General features: G+C 43.2%; 1 protein-coding gene across 9 annotated transcripts in view; it reads right to left on the minus strand.

The window, feature by feature from the left end:
- FCHO1 (FCH and mu domain containing endocytic adaptor 1) overlaps positions 1–13,159 on the minus strand; it is a 103,050-nt gene extending 89,891 nt beyond the window's left edge. Inside the window, exons 1-4 of one of the 9 annotated variants that reach the window (XM_073660433.1) lie at positions 12,968–13,158; positions 12,572–12,672; positions 11,029–11,087; positions 5,644–5,733 (exon numbers count right to left, since the gene is read on the minus strand). In XM_073660433.1, the coding sequence (XP_073516534.1) occupies positions 5,644–5,670 (27 nt within the window). In that variant the 5' untranslated portion in view covers positions 5,671–5,733; positions 11,029–11,087; positions 12,572–12,672; positions 12,968–13,158. Of the gene's footprint in view, positions 1–5,643; positions 5,734–5,879; positions 5,963–11,028; positions 11,088–12,571; positions 12,673–12,967 lie in introns of those variants that run through there. The other 8 variants (XM_073660434.1, XM_073660315.1, XM_073660222.1 and 5 more) reach the window with 8 other exon arrangements.
- Positions 13,160–17,765: the final 4,606 nt, after the last annotated feature.

The raw sequence follows: 17,765 nt of genomic DNA on the forward strand, positions 1-17,765 counted from the left end.
AGCTCACCCCAAACCATCTCGATTGGGTTCAGGTCTGGTGACTGTGGAGGCCAGGTCATCTGGCGTATCACCCCATCACTCTCTTTCTTGGTCAAATAGCCCTTACACAGCCTGGAGGTGTGTTTGGGGTCATTGTCCTGTTGAAAAATAAATGATGTTCCAACTAAACGCAAACCGGATGGAATAGCATGCCGCTGCAAGATGCTGTGGTAGCCATGCTGGTTCAGTAGGCCTTCAATTTTGAATAAATCCCCAACAGTGTCACCAGCAAAGCACCCCCACACCATCACACCTCCTCCTCCATGCTTCACGGTGGGAACCAGGCATGTAGAGTCCATCCTTTCACCTTTTCTGCGTCGCACAAAGACACGGTGGTTGGAACCAAAGATCTCAGATTTGGACTCATCAGACCAAAGCACAGATTAATACTGGTCTAATGTCCATTCCTTGTGTTCTTTAGCCCAAACAAGTCTCTTCTGCTTGTTGCCTGTCCTTAGTAGTGGTTTCCTAGCAGCTATTTTACCATGAAGGCCTGCTGCACAAAGTCTCCTCTTAACAGTTGTTGAAGAGATGTGTCTACTGCTAGAATTCTGTGTGGCATTGACCTGGTCTCTAATCTGAGCTGCTGTTAACCTGCGATTTCTGAGGCTGGTGACTCGGATAAACTTATCCTCAGAAGCAGAGGTGACTATTGGTCTTCCTTTCCTGGGGCGGTCCTCATGTGAGCCAGTTTCTTTGTAGCGCTTGATGGTTTTTGCAACTGCACTTTAGGACACTTTCAAAGTTTGCCCAATTTTTCGGACTGACTGACCTTCATTTCTTAAAGTAATGATGGCCACTCGTTTTTCTTTACTTAGAATTTGCATTATGGCAAGAAAAAAGCAGCTAACAGTCTATTCAGTAGGACTATCAGCTGTGTATCCACCAAACTTCTGCACAACACAACTGATGGTCCCAACCCCATTTATAAGGCAAGAAATCCCACTTATTAAACCTGACAGGGCACACCTGTGAAGTGAAAACCATTTCCGGTGACTACCTCTTGAAGCTTATCAAGAGAATGCCAAGAGTGTGCAAAGCAGTCATCAAAGCAAAAGGTGGCTACTTTGAAGAACCTAGAATATAAGACATATTTTCAGTTGTTTCACACTTTTTTGTTAAGTATATAATTCCACATATGTTAATGCATAGTTTTGATGCCTTCAGTGTGAATGTACAATTTTCAGTCATGAAAATACAGAAAAATCTTTAAATGAGAAGGTGTGTCCAAACTTTTGGTCTGTACTGTATATTTTTTATATATAATATATATATATATATATTTATTATTATATATAATCTGCTCTTTGGTTAATCGCCTTCTAAATAAAGATACATATCTTAATGGCATTATAGCATTTGTTTGTGGTTAAAATTTTTTGCATGTATTGGGGATATAACCTCTTGTAAGTATTTTATCTCACACCAGTGCTGGTTTAACATCTTTGTTTTTAACATGAAGCATGCTCCAAGTATGGCTTTTTTTATTTTCTTCAGGCTTTTCCTTATAGGTTTCTCTATAGCTGCATTTCTCAACGTGTGGTACACATACCCCCAGGGGGTATCACATATCACTTGGTCAGGGAGTATGCGATAACAGGACCAAAAAGAACTATTTTGAAACACTTCTTTGCAACCAGCAAGGCTCTGCTGCAAAGCCTGCCCAGTCATCCCTCTCACATCTCTGCAGAGTCAGTTACGCAGCCAGCGTTCTTTACCCTCCACAACAGTTAAGAATACTTACACTGGTCAAAAAATAAAGGGAACACTCAAATAACACATCCTAGATCTGAATGAATTAAATATGCTCATTGAATACTTTGTTCTGTACAAAGCTGAATGTGCTGACAACAAAAATCACACAAAAATCATCAATGGAAATCAAATTTATTAACCAATGGAGGCCTGGATTTGGAGTCACCCCCAAAATTAAAGTGGAAAAACACACTACAGGCTGATCCAACTTTGATGTAATGTCCTTAAAACAAGTCAAAATGAGGCTCAGTATTGTGTGTGGCCTACACGTGCCTGTATGACCGCCCTACAATGCCTGGGCATGCTCCTGATGAGGTTGCGGATGGTCTCCTGTGGGATCTCCTCCCAGACCTGGACTAAAGCATCCGGTGGTGGATGGAGCGAGACATGATGTCTCAGATGTGCGCAATCGGATTCAGGTCTGGGGAACGGGCGGGCCAGTCCATAGCTTCAATGCCTTCATCTTGCAGGAACTGCTGACACAATCCAGCCACATGAGGTCTGGCATTGTCCTGCATTAGGAGGAGCCCAGGGCCAACCGCACCAGCATATGGTCTCACAAGGAGTCTGAGGATCTCATCTCGGTACCTAATGGCAGTCAGGCTACCTCTGGCAAGCACAAGCAAAGAAATGCCACCCCACACCATTACTGACCCACTGCCAAACCGGTCATGCTGAAGGATGCTGCAGACAGCAGATCGCTCTCCACGGCGTCACCAGACTGTCACGTCTGTCACATGTGCTCAGTGTGAACCTGCTTTCATCTGTGAAGAGCACAGGGCGCTAGTGGCGACTTTGCCAATCCTGGTGTTCTGTGGCAAATGCCAAGCGTCGGCACGGTGTTGGGCTATGAGCACAACCCCCATCTGTGGACGACGGGCCCTCATACCACCCTCATGGAGTTGGTTTTTAACAGTTTGTGCAGACACATGCACATTTGTGGCCTGCTGGAGGTCATTTTGCAGGGCTCTGGCAGTGCTCCTCCTGTTCCTCCTTGCACAAAGGCGGAGGTAGCAGTTCTGCTGCTGGGTTATTGCCCTTGTACGGCCCCCCTCCACGTGTCCTGGAGTACTGGCCTGTCTCCTGGTAGCGCCTCCAGCCTCTGGACACTACGCTGACAGACACAGCAAACCTTCTTGCCACAGCTCGCATTGATGTGCCATCCTGGATGAGCTGCACTACCTGAGCAACTTTTGTGCGTCCGTCTCATGCTACCACGAGTGTGAAAGTACAACCAACATTCAAAAGTGACCAAAACATCAGCCAGAAAGCATTGGTGCTGAGATGTGGTCTGTGGTACCCACCTGCAGAACCACTCCTTTTATTGAGGGTGTCTTGATAATTGCCAATAATTTCCATCTATTGTCTATTCCATTTGCACAACAGCATGCGAAATTGATTGTCAATCAGTGTTCCTTCCTAAGTGGATAGATCTATCTATCTATCTATCTATCTATACAGACACACACACAAACACACACTTAAAAGTCCTTATTATTTACCGAGAAAAATAAAAGTCATAAAGCAATGTAAAGTAAAAATGCAACACTAGAACTGCTGTTTTTTTTTTTTTGTTTGTTTTTTTTTGGTCCCCACACCTCTCCCCAAAAACACAATGAAAAGTGATCAAAATATCATATGTACGTCATAATGGCATCAATAAAAATTTCAACTCGCTGCGCCCAAAAAAAAAAAAGGGTAAAATTATGGATCTAACAAAAAAAATTTGGTTTGTGTTTCCATTATTTTTTTTTCTACAAATTTCTCAATTTGTAACTTGCAGGTTTTGCATCAATGTAATCGTACTGACCTGGGGAATCATGTTGCCAGGTAATTTTTACTACACAAAAAATTGCAACTCATCTCAAGATACAAACCCTCATTCAGCTATTTCAAAGGAAATTTTTTTTAAAAAAAAATATAAAAATAAAAAAGTTATAACTCTTAGAAGAAGGAATCGGAAAACAAAATTTGCCAAGGCAGGAAGAGGTTAAGAAGGAATTTGTTCTGTGTATTACAGTAGCAGCACTGTGAATGAGATTTCAAGAAAACACAGTCACATACTACAGAGAAAAGCTGCAGTGTAAATTGACTAGCACAGCGTATTTGAAATGTCAGTGCAGATTTCACCCGATGCAAAGGATGAAGTGTGTAGAAAATCTGCACCCTTTTCACAATGAAATGGCACATAGGAACATACCCATAATATGCATATTGTCACCCTAAAGTTTGAAAGCTTCAACAAAACTGAGTTAATTCACCATGTGCAGGCATACCCTATGAAATAGGCAGCATGTTCTACAATTCACACAACCGTAATCTCGGTCCAAGTGCTGCCCATGGAAAATAAAATTAAAAAAAAAAAAAAAAAAAAAAAAAAGTAAAAATTGATATAAATAAAAACGGATTTCGTACAGATCAATCTTTTAATATACAGCTTTTACGGATACATTGCTATAATTAACATAGGAAACTGTTGTTGGTCTTGTAAATTTTATTCATTGCCAATGTATAGTATACAGATAACAAAAGTTGTCTTTTTTTTCTGGATGAAAATCGGAAGTTTTTTTTTAAAAGATGCTTGAGAAGCCGTTATTAGATTCATGCTGCCTGAGCCACAGGCACCATGAAACAGAGAATGGCTGCACAATTTTAGCCAGGTACGTTTTACTGCAAAACCCTGTAAAAACTGGCCAGGAACTATAGGGAGAGACCTGACTAGTCAGGTGAAATACCTATCTCCCCACCCCACTTAACTTGATTGACAGGTCTCTCCCATTTGTGCAACTGCTTCACATGATCAAATGCAATAAAATTAATGTGCGCTAACATTTTTTTTTGAAGGTCATCCTAAACATGTTACTGTATGTCCATACCATCCAAGAAATTGTGTTCTTAAGGACTTTAAAAGGCATGTGTAGGCCCGTCTTGGGATGGTCATTGTTCTAGAAAGCCTTAGTAAGAAGTATATGTGCACATAGCATCTTTTAGACGCCGCCAGTCATCGAGTTTTCCCTGGTGAAGACATTGCAGGAAAACATTGGCGGTTGTTTTCCCAATGTGGCTTTGACTGCGATATTCGATGGAAGGAACTAGAGAGACTTGGTGGCTTCCAAGTGGAAGCCACCAGAAGAATGCTTATGTCACTGCTTTTAACCCTGAAGCGGTTAAAGAAGTGACATAAGGCAGAACACTTGCATAGAAATTTTCCACCTGAAAAAGACGTTGTGTGCCTTAAAACTGCTTGTTTAGATAGAAAGCAAGCATTACAAAACTGCCTGTACACAAATTTGGGTTTGCTGCATTACAGCAAAACTAAACATCACGTGTGAACACGGTAACCTGTAGATAAACTGCATATTTATCATACTGGTCTATGCCTTTGAAAAGGAGCTCCTCTTTCATTTCTATCCAATATATTAAACAAAACCATCATCGAGAATCTTTGTATTGCCAGTTTCAATTGGCTAGATCTTTTTAGCATCAATCCCAATCTGTTAACAGCAGAAAGAAACAGCTTGCTGCCACCCCCCTCATATGGCTCACCCCCACTACTTGGAACACTTGACAAGAGATTCCGAAGGCGTCTGAGGGAGGTATATAAATAACATACATACATCTATGAGTAATAGTGTGGGAGAAATGTATTTATGTATACGCTACATAAACTAACAAAACTACACTACACAGGCTATCCAGCATAATGAAAATATATATACCGTACATTATACATATATATCACGCACAGGTGAAAAAGCGACAAACACAAGTTTTATTTTAAGATATTATGCTGGGATATGCACAACACAAGAGGAAAGGATATAAAACACATCATGCATCATTACATACCCAAAAATGGTCCCCGAAATAAGACATCTTGTGAGCAAGCAACTGGGGTAAGCAAGCAGCCTTTGCGGTCAGAGCAGGTCAGTCAGCGAGCTGGAATGACAGCAGAAGAACTGCACGGTAATTCATACACAAAAGAAAGGGGGGGAATACAGGAAGAGAAAAAGTATGAAAGCAGCGGAGGCAAGCAGATATTAGGAAGGAAAACGGGAGGACGGTAAAACAATAAAAAGCATTACCTGCGCCAAGTCATTCAAGTGAAATGCATATGGGAAGGAGAGACCATTGGAAGGGTTTCCCAAACAAACTAGTAGCAGACAACCTTGATTTACCGTAAAGAGATTACAAAGCAAAGTGACAAATATAAAGTCAGACCACAGAACAGTGCATTTCACCCATTTTAGACCCCGCGCTAGAGAAATGACAGCTCAGTGCAGCCACTCACATTCCAGGAATACTGCCTCTTTCTTTGTCCCAGTTAACACCAGTGTCCAAAATAGCAACCACATGCAACTTTGGGTAAGGATTTCTTCTATCAGTACTGAACAGCATTTGCATAGTTTACTAGCACATTAGACAGGGTCCTTAATGGGGGCGTTTGTGACCTTTTCTGGCTACAGAGGTTTTTACTTAAAAAAAGAACAAAACAAGGCATGTCAAGTCTACCTGCATAATGCACAAAGAAAACACTTAAAATGTATTCATCAACAGGCTTCCTCTGTCTATTAATAAAATTAGTGGCATTTACCCCCTGCTGCTCCAAAGATGACTCTCTGCTACGGCCCCTGGCCTTTGTTTACATGGCTGTGGCAATGAAGGCCTGCTTATAGCACATGACCACTGCAGCCAATCACTGGGCTCTGCTGCAGCGGTTACATGCTGTAGATAGGATGTTACCACTGCAATCATGTCAAAAAAGATTGGGAGCAGCAGCGCAGAGACAGTGCTGGAGCAGAGGATGTGGATTTTGTTAATTTATTAGGCCATAGGCGCACAGTCTAAAATTATGGATGTGGACAAGCCCTTTAAAAGAAGAATTTATGAATTTTAACAGACAGTGGCATGTGTAAATCACAGCACACATACATACTGTTGAAAAGCAAAGGTATTGCTACAGTGTAAAAACAATTACCAGCTAGAGCGATTTGTGCAACAGCTTACAAAGTGTCATGACGAATGACTTTATACTTTGTAAGACTTTAGTAGCCATTAGCCACATAGAGGACTTCTTCTGTGGTTGTAAGTCCTCTTGTTTATGAGGCAGCTGACACTCTGAACTAATATTACAGGAGACTTCTCCAAATTATATACCATTCTTTAAATCTGCACCTGTACGTTTTGGAGATCTCCTTTTTGTTTATATATGCCCCCCACTCCCCATATGTTTCACACCAGGTGATTTTTGAAGTCTTCTAAATGACAATGGTTTCCAAAAATTTAGTTTACTGTGATTCATGTGTTTAATAGGAATCCAAAGACAAGAGAGATGATAATGTGACAAAGCTGCAAAAGATAAGGAATGTATCATCTCATTGTAATACCAGAACCTGCCAATTACATAGAGATAAGTGGTGCTACATGGCCACATGCAGTCAGTCACATATCACTTTTGCAGAAAGCTTATTTCACCAGACTGAACGCAAGTATTCCTGTTCTTGACTAAGCTGAACCTTTTTGAAAAGCGTCACAAAACCTGAAGGGTTTCCTGATGCCAGCAAAGTGATTGAGAATCCTGAAGTCTCATGCATATGTTGCTTACTTGTGACTTGTAGATGTGGTGCAGATAGAATTCTGTAACATGTCAATTCTTTCAGCATTTTTGCAGATTTCACTCATACTTATGAGTGGGGAAAATCTGCAACAAAAATGCATGTAAAAAACGCTCCTATTTTGCACACTGTTTTTCCTGCCAAGAGATGCAGAAATGGTGCAGAAATTTCTGCACCAAATACTTGACGTGTGCACATACCCTTGGGAATTTTGCCCAGATTATTAATACTCTATTTCACAGTTGGAACTGAATTACCATAGTTTTTTTTCCATTTAATACCAGCTGGTATATTTGCTCACATTTAATATTTAGCCATTTGAACATATTGGTCACATATTTTGTGCTTCTGTAAAAAGCAGGGCTGTGGAGTCTGTGTTCATTTTGGTGGAATCAGAGTCGGAATCAGTATAAAATGGACTGACTCCAACTCCTAAAATATATAATAAATTGGGTACAGTAATTCAATGCAGTTTGTGGGGAATATTTTTCATAAGAATTTGGGAAAGTTATGAAATGTCCTATAAATGTCTGTCCTATTCCTGATCTAAGGGTCTGGACTTTTAGCTGAGATGAATCTGTACAGTAAATTTATCACTTAAACATGAGCCATGTATGAGGGAGTCGGAGTCGTGGAGTCGGTGTCATAGAAATTGAGGAGTCGGAGGTTTGGCTTACAGACGCCACAGCCCTGATAAAAAGAACCAGATTGTATATCCGTCATTTTTGTTATTCCTTTATAGAGTCTTTAACCATGGTTACTGGCTATATTAAACCATCAATTTCCAATGATGTGCACGCCTATTTAGTGATATTACTATAAGATGGCACAAAATAACCAACCATTAGCTGGTGAAAAATTAAAAAAAAAAAAAAAACACCACACACAGACAACTAGCTCTAGATCTACAAAACAGAATATCCCCAGGATGTGGTCTAGTGAGAGATTAAAGAAAACTGCATTTAAACTACTAAAACAAGAAGTGAAACCATACAGAATACAGTTTTCAATCTATTAGCAGTCAAGCACAACAAAAAAAAAAAAATAGTGTAACTGTAAGAAGAGAAAAAATAGCCAATAAAGTGCTAAACATACTGTGAAATAGCAGTAAAACAAAATCATCAAAATTATTTGTTCCCGTACTGCGATTGTCTACTCAGAATAAAGTGCAATTATGCTATAGTCCAATTTCTTACCATCTTCTAGATTTGATCTATACTCCTTCAGAAATTTAAAGCAGCCAGTGCTGCTCAATAAGATCAACTTAGTTCAATTGAGCCAGTCAGTACAAAATGACTATATAAACTAGGCATGGGAGCTCGGTGAACCCTTGACGTGGCCGAGCAGTTCAGGGCACATTCCCATCAATCTCTACTCTGCTTTGGTTCCCGTTAGGCTGTGTGCCCACGATGCGTTTTTTAAGCGTTTCCGCAGCGGCAAAAACGCTGCAGAAACGCTTAAAAAACGCATGGTAGAAGGCCTGCCATGTTCCCCAATGATAATCCGCATGTGCTGTGCACATTTCCGCTGCGGATTATCATTGTGGAAAAAACGCAGCACTACCAATTATTTTGCGGAAGTGCTGCGTTTTCGCCGCCATTGACTTGCATTGGAACGCATGGATTACACATCACTGTATATGTAGATGCACATTCCATGCGTTCCAATGTGCGGATGGTACCAGGGTTTGGAGAAGAGGAGACTCTCCTCCAGACCTGGGTACCATAGAACCTGTAAAAAAAAAATAATAAAATAAAAAATAAATATATACTTACCTTCCGGCGGCCCGCGGTGCGCTCCTCCTCCTGAGCATTTCTGCATCGTGGGCACATAGCCTAAAGCCAGTGTTGTCGATCAAGGAAAGGATTCAAAGATGGAAAACAAGTAAGTGGGAAGGGGCACTGAACTGCCTAGCCACACCAAGGGTGCACAGACTGCCAGCTTTCAACATCGGAATGATTTCAGCTCTCATCTTAAATGTGCTAAGAAATTGAATTATAAAATTATTTTGGGAAGGGATTTCCCCTTTCAGAAAATTTTCCCTATATGCACAGTTCATGGCTTAAAAAAAAAACAAAAAAAAAAAAACAGGGCTTTGATTACCCTCCTTAGGTCCAGGTCCAGGCCTCCTCTGCTGCTTCGGTTTCCATTGTTTGGCTGCAGATATGATGTCAATGTGATCTCACCACAGTCAATCACTGCGCTCAGCAGCTCTGAGCTCCGCGTAACCATCTATATGGGCAGAACTGCTGAGCTCAGTGATTGTCTGCAATGTACCTATGTAAAGTAAATTCGTGCACAACAAATATGCATTATACAATTAAAATATTACTTTATACTTTAATTTTCTACAAGGAACTTGCATGCACAGCACAGAACAGTCTAGAAATACCCAAGTTTACTAGATCATGCTTAGTGCAGGTCATGAAGGAGCAGTATATGATGTGCCATACATTGGGTTTTTTTTGAATTTCTACTCCAAACACCGTCAATCAGGCCATGTGTCAGTTTCTGGGCTGCTTGCTGTAGTTTTTAGAAGCAGGAGATAATTACCAGAGGACTGGTAAATCTGCTGCCATGTGGTCCTCCATATTCATGAGCTCTGTATAACCCCACCACTGATTGGTAGCTTTCTGTCTATGCACTTGTGGGCAGCATGGTGGCTCAGTGGTTAGCACTGCAGCCTTGCAGCACAGGACAACATCTGCAGGGAGTTTGTACGTTCTCCCAGTGTTTGCTTGGGTTTCCTCCAGATTCCTCCCACACTCTGAAGACATATTGATAAGGAATGTAGATTGTGAGCCCCAATGGGGACAGTGATGATCATGTCTGTAAAGCGCTGCGGAATACGATGGTGCTGTATAAGTGAAGCATAATAATAATAAAAACTGCCAATCAGTGGTGTGGGTAGAATTATACAGAGCTCAGCAGTCAGAGAACTGGTAGATCTGCAGCAGATAAAACAGTGACTTTATCAAAATGACAGCAAGCAGCCCAGTAAGTGATACACAGCTGGAATCAGCAGCATGATTTAGTGGCAGCTAGAGGAGCAAAAACCTGGTGATAAGTTTCCTTTAGTACATATTATCAGAATTTTCCTTCATTTTGTGTGATCATTTGTAAAGGAAACAATTCTGGAAATCTGAACATATGAAGAATACAGTGCGCATGAAGACACCATAACTTTGAAAAAAAAAAAAAAAAAAAATGTATTAAAGATATGTTGCTGCTATGTTCAAGTCACATCGCCCAGTCCTATGGGAAATAATTGATTCCTTTAAATCCATAACAGCCAATTTCTCTTGTCTATCTAAAGATAATAGGACTATTTTGCTCGATTGGCAAATTAGCTTATTTGCATAATTTGTTCTGCAGACAAACTTGTCAACTTTTTCTGTACATTATATAAATGTATAAACTTCAATTTAGTGTTCGCAATGTGAACAAAAAAACATTTAAAAGCCTTAAAAAAAAACAATTAGGCAAAACAGGAAGCGCACAGAGACTGTGGGTTAAGAACGGAAGTGAAGGTTGAGCTATGATAAGGGTGTGCAGGGCAGCGCTGGCACCCGTCTCCAGGCCGAGGCACTGTGCTGCGAGGTACTGTGCTGCTACTCACCCTGTGCAGGTGTCTGTGTCGCTCCCTCCTCAACATCCTCTGAGAAGGAGGAATTATTACTGCAAGAAGACACCAAGGGCTTAGATTTCACTCATCACATTGCAGTCTAGTAGCACTCTTAGTCCGATATACAAAAGGAAAAACCCACTTATTAGCCCCATTCTCATGATTAGGACCCATCCCAGCATAAAATCAAGCACAATCCCTGCTCCACCGCAGACATTACATATGGATATTTAATTTTATGGGAAAAAAACAAACATTCAGCACAACATACATTAGGGGCCATGTATGAAGGTGTGAGCAATATAAGAAATCACATTTGTACTAGTAATTCTGACAGGAAGAGGGTGGTGTGATTGTAGGCAGCAATGAGCAAGGTGATAAGCAGACATCTCATGAGAAGTCAATGGCTTCTGTAGCCAAGCAATGACATTACGAGCTAAAGAAATCAACTCATTCAGTTCCCATAGAGTCCCAAGTCATGGAGTGTCTCCCGAATTACCGTCCATCACATGACATGGCAGACGATTGTGCAAAGAGGAATTCATCATTTATTACCGATACTAGATTTATGGCAAATCACATTAATCATATTGTAATAGAGAATGCTCTCACATCAGTCCTATTATTCAATGGGCTTTATGATCAAATATCTGGTCTCAAACCATGTGCAGAATTATTGGGGCCACATGGTAATTTTGGCTGCAAAACGAGTCCAAAAATTATAATATGCAACTGCTACATTGTCGGGTGGTGCAAGTGACTGGGGTCTCATTGTGACCGGCAAGGTACTGCTACAAGCAAGCTGCAAAACAATCCAACTGCCTCCAACTTTTTGTGACTTGCTGGTCGCATTACCTTGTCACCCTGCGGCCTCATTCTCCTGCAATACTCTACGATGTAGCAACAGGATACGGACATCTTTGGCTGTGGGACCTCTGTCATGGTCAAAGAGGCCGTGTAGTCCAGCCTAAAAGCTCACTATATGGTTGTTGTTGTTTTTTTTTTTTTTTTTTTTTTTTTTTTTATAGGTCTCCTAGTAGTTTTTTTTTTTTTGGGAAATACAGGAAGTTCCCAAAGAGAATCCACATGAACATAAGCATGTAAGCCTAGGACCCTGGTGCTAAACACACCATTGGTAGGCAGCCAGTTCTTGATTTACCCACTGTCACGTTTTCATTCTCCTATACTAAGTGGCATCAGTAACTCCCCACTGCCATCCGCTGTGTGAACATAGGGGTACCAGCCTACTACGGCAGCAAGAGCTAGAGGATGGAGACAACTGGAAATGGATATTTCCCCAGAGACTAGCAATACACACTTCATACTATCACATAGGCGCTCTGATCAGAACCGGCATGTTGGCTCAGTTTCCATGTCACTATCTGGTTCTAGCAGTTATGACTGATCAGCATGTGCCTAGCACTGGCCCATCGCATAGCATTCATCATATGCCAAGTGTGCATCGTACACGGACATCCCTAAGGAACAGGCACAACACATCACCAAGCCACATTATGTACACATCACATCCACTCACCTGGAGAGTGTGCAGGCAGACTACAGGGAACAGCAGCCCTCCGTCTTCTGCGCTTGCCTGAGAGGGGGAGGCTGGCATCAACGCTGCCCACACTGTGCCTGCTGTGGGAGTAATCACATGGCTATGTACATAGTGCTACAGAACATGCCAGATACAAGCGGATACAGCCACAAGAAGCCATTACCGGCCACACAGCCGCCTGCCTATATATATACACACACACACACAAATGCATGCATATATTGCTTTCCATCCTGTCTCTATCTATACACACACACTGGAATATTTTGTGCATTCAGGTAACACTTTCACCTGCACATGCCCCACCGCTGCCATGGAGGTAGCCCACCCTGTAATGGCTCCCCTTCTGTCCGCTATGACAGACTGCTGCCTCACCTGGCGACAAGTACAGGCCTCTGACTCCCGCTGCCCCCTCAGGTGCCGCATCACCCCTCCCCTCTCCCAGGGCAACCACCCGAGCCGCTATTCCCACACGTCGCTCTCATTTGTCGGCCGTCTATCCAGGTCCCGCCCCCTGCACGTCCATCGCCAATACCGCTAGCCCCGTTAGTTGCATCTGGCTGATAAGCCGAAGCACGCCTCCGTCAGAGCTCATTGGTGGATAGAATTGCCAGTCTTCTGGAAGGTATGTGGGCGGCTGTAAGTGATGCTAACACTTCTGATTGGCTCCTGCAGACGTAGCGGCGTACCGTTCTGGTGTGCACAGGGTCCTGCAGGTTGTGCAGTAGCCTGCGATCAGACCTAGCACAGCGGTGCGATCATGTAACGTTTTCCTTCTGCGCTGTTGTATATGACAGGCACATAGACGCTCATCTACTATGGAGGGAGGGGAAGCGATGGCAAGAAACTGCTCCAATTTCATCAACCTGCCACATGAACGTTCCCTCATAATCTGCTATAAGATTACTGCTAAGTGACACATCACCTACATCAGTGACACATCACCTACATCAGTGACACATCGCCTACATCAGTGACACAACCCCTACATCAGTGACACATCGCCTACATCAGTGACACATCCCCTACATCAGTGACACATCCCCTACATCAGTGACACATCCCCTACATCAGTGACACATCCCCTACATCAGTGACACATGCCCTACATCAGTGGCACATCCCCTACATCAGTGACACATCACCTACATCAGTGACACATCCCCTACATCAGTGACACATCCCCTACATCAGTGACACATGCCCTACATCAGTGACACATCGCCTACATCAGCAGATTACTACTAAGTGACACATCACCTACATCAGTGACACATCCCCTACATCAGTGACACATCGCCTACATCAGTGACACATCCCCTACATCAGTGACACATCGCCTACATCAGTGACACATCCCCTACATCAGTGTCACATCCTCTACATCAGTGACACATCCCCTACATCAGTGACACATCCCCTACATCAGTGACACATCGCCTACATCAGTGACACATCCCCTACATCAGTGACACATCGCCTACATCAGTGACACATCCCCTACATCAGTGACACATCCCCTACATCAGTGACACATCGCCTACATCAGTGACACATCCCCTACATCAGTGACACATCCCCTACATCAGTGACACATCGCCTACATCAGTGACACATCGCCTACATCAGTGACACAACCCCTACATCAGTGACACATCGCCTACATCAGTGATACATCCCCTACATCAGTGACACATCCCCTACATCAGTGACACATCCCCTACATCAGTGACACATGCCCTACATCAGTGGCACATCCCCTACATCAGTGACACATCCCCTACATCAGTGACACATCCCCTACATCAGTGACACATGCCCTACATCAGTGACACATCGCCTACATCAGCAGATTACTACTAAGTGACACATCACCTACATCAGTGACACATCCCCTACATCAGTGACACATCGCCTACATCAGTGACCCATCCCCTACATCAGTGACACATCGCCTACATCAGTGACACATCCCCTACATCAGTGTCACATCCTCTACATCAGTGACACATCCCCTACATCAGTGACACATCCTCTACATCAGTGACACATCCCCTACATCAGTGACACATCCTCTACATCAGTGACACATCCCCTACATCAGTGTCACATTCCCTACATCAGTGACACATCCCCTACATCAGTGACACATCGCCTACATCAGTGACACATCCCCTACATCAGTGACACATCGCCTACATCAGCAGATTACTACTAAGTGACACATCACCTACATCAGTGACACATCGCCTACATCAGCAGATTACTACTAAGTGACACATCACCTACATCAGTGACACATCTCCTACATCACTGACACATCCTCTACATCAGTGTCACATCCCCTACATCAGTGACACATCCCCTACATCAGTGACACATCGCCTACATCAGTGACACATCCCCTACATCAGTGTCACATCCTCTACATCAGTGACACATCCCCTACATCAGTGACACATCGCCTACATCAGTGTCACATCCCCTACATCAGTGACACATCCCCTACATCAGTGACACATCACCTACATCAGTGACACATCCCCTACATCAGTGACACATCGCCTACATCAGCAGATTACTACTAAGTGACACATCACCTACATCAGTGACACATCGCCTATATCAGTGACACATCCCCTACATCAGTGACACATCCCCTACATCAGTGACACAACCCCTACATCAGTGACACATCGCCTACATCAGTGACACATCCCCTACATCAGTGACACATCCCCTACATCAGTGACACATCGCCTACATCAGTGACACATCACCTACATCAGTGACACATCGCCTACATCAGCAGATTACTACTAAGTGACACATCACCTACATCAGTGACACATCCCCTACATCAGTGACACATCGCCTACATCAGTGACACATCCCCTACATCAGTGACACATCCTCTACATCAGTGGCACATCCCCTACATCAGTGACACATCGCCTACATCAGTGACACATCCCCTACATCAGTGACACATGCCCTACATCAGTGACACATCGCCTACATCAGCAGATTACTACTAAGTGACACATCACCTACATCAGTGACACATCCCCTACATCAGTGACACATCGCCTACATCAGTGACACATCGCCTACATCAGTGACACATCCCCTACATCAGTGTCACATCCTCTACATCAGTGACACATCCCCTACATCAGTGACACATCCTCTACATCAGTGACACATCCCCTACATCAGTGACACATCCTCTACATCAGTGACACATCCCCTACATCAGTGTCACATTCCCTACATCAGTGACACATCCCCTACATCAGTGACACATCGCCTACATCAGTGACACATCCCCTACATCAGTGACACATCGCCTACATCAGCAGATTACTACTAAGTGACACATCACCTACATCAGTGACACATCGCCTACATCAGCAGATTACTACTAAGTGACACATCACCTACATCAGTGACACATCTCCTACATCACTGACACATCCTCTACATCAGTGTCACATCCCCTACATCAGTGACACATCCTCTACATCAGTGACACATCCCCTACATCAGTGACACATCGCCTACATCAGTGACACATCGCCTACATCAGTGACACATCCCCTACATCAGTGTCACATCCCCTACATCAGTGACACATCACCTACATCAGTGACACATCCCTTACATCAGTGACACATCGCCTACATCAGCAGATTACTACTAAGTGACACATCACCTACATCAGTGACACATCCCCTACATCAGTGACACATCGCCTACATCAGCAGATTACTACTAAGTGACACATCACCTACATCAGTGACACATCGCCTACATCAGTGACACATCGCCTATATCAGTGACACATCCCCTACATCAGTGACACATCCCCTACATCAGTGACACATGCCCTACATCAGTGACACATCCCCTACATCAGTGACACAACCCCTACATCAGTGACACATCCCCTATATCAGTGACACATCGCCTACATCAGTGACTCATCCCCTACATCAGTGACACATGCCCTACATCAGTGACACATCACCTACATCAGTGACACATCCCTTGCATCAGTGACACATCCCCTACATCAGTGACACATCGCCTACATCAGTGACACATCCTCTACATCAGTGACACATCGCCTACATCAGTGACACATCCTCTACATCAGTGACACATCGCCTACATCACTGACACATCGCCTAGATCAGTGACACATCAATAAACAAAAGGCGGCCTTCATCCTTAGAAAAAAGGTTGATAGATATCTAGTCAGTGCATAGTGTCTATCAAACACGTGACTACTCAATACTATATGTATGACAGGAGAAACAGAGTCTTAAATCAGTGACACATCCCCTACATCAGTGACACATAGCCTACATCAGTGACACAACCTCTACATCGGTGACACATCGGCTACATCAGTGACACATCGCGTACATCAGTGACACATCCCCTACATCAGTGACACATCCCCTACATCAGTGACACATCCCCTACATCAGTGACACATCCTCTACATCAGTGACACATCCCCTACATCAGTGACACATAGCCTACATCAGTGACACATCAATAAACATAAGGCGGCCTTCATCCTTAGAAAAAAGGTTGATAGATATCTAGTCAGTGCATAGTGTCTATCAAACACGTGACTACTCAATACTATATGTATGACAGGAGAAACAGAGTCTTAAATCAGTGACACATAGCCTACATCAGTGACACAACCTCTACATCGGTGACACATCGGCTACATCAGTGACACATCGCGTACATCAGTGACACATCCCCTACATCAGTGACACATCCCCTACATCAGTGACACATCCTCTACATCAGTGACACATCCCCTACATCAGTGACACATCCTCTACATCAGTGACACATCCCCTACATCAGTGACACATCGCCTACATCAGTGACACATCAATAAACATAAGGCGGCCTTCATCCTTAGAAAAAAGGTTGATAGATATCTAGTCAGTGCATAGTGTCTATCAAACACGTGACTACTCAATACTATATGTATGACAGGAGAAACAGAGTCTTAAATCAGTGACACATCCCCTACATCAGTGACACATAGCCTACATCAGTGACACAACCTCTACATCGGTGACACATCGGCTACATCAGTGACACATCGCCTACATCAGTGACACATCCCCTACATCAGTGA

Source organism: Phyllobates terribilis, unplaced genomic scaffold (assembly GCF_046119375.1).
Source record: "Phyllobates terribilis strain yellow unplaced genomic scaffold, ASM4611937v1 Scaffold_1__5_contigs__length_1240528914, whole genome shotgun sequence".
NCBI classification, from domain to species: domain Eukaryota; kingdom Metazoa; phylum Chordata; class Amphibia; order Anura; family Dendrobatidae; genus Phyllobates; species Phyllobates terribilis.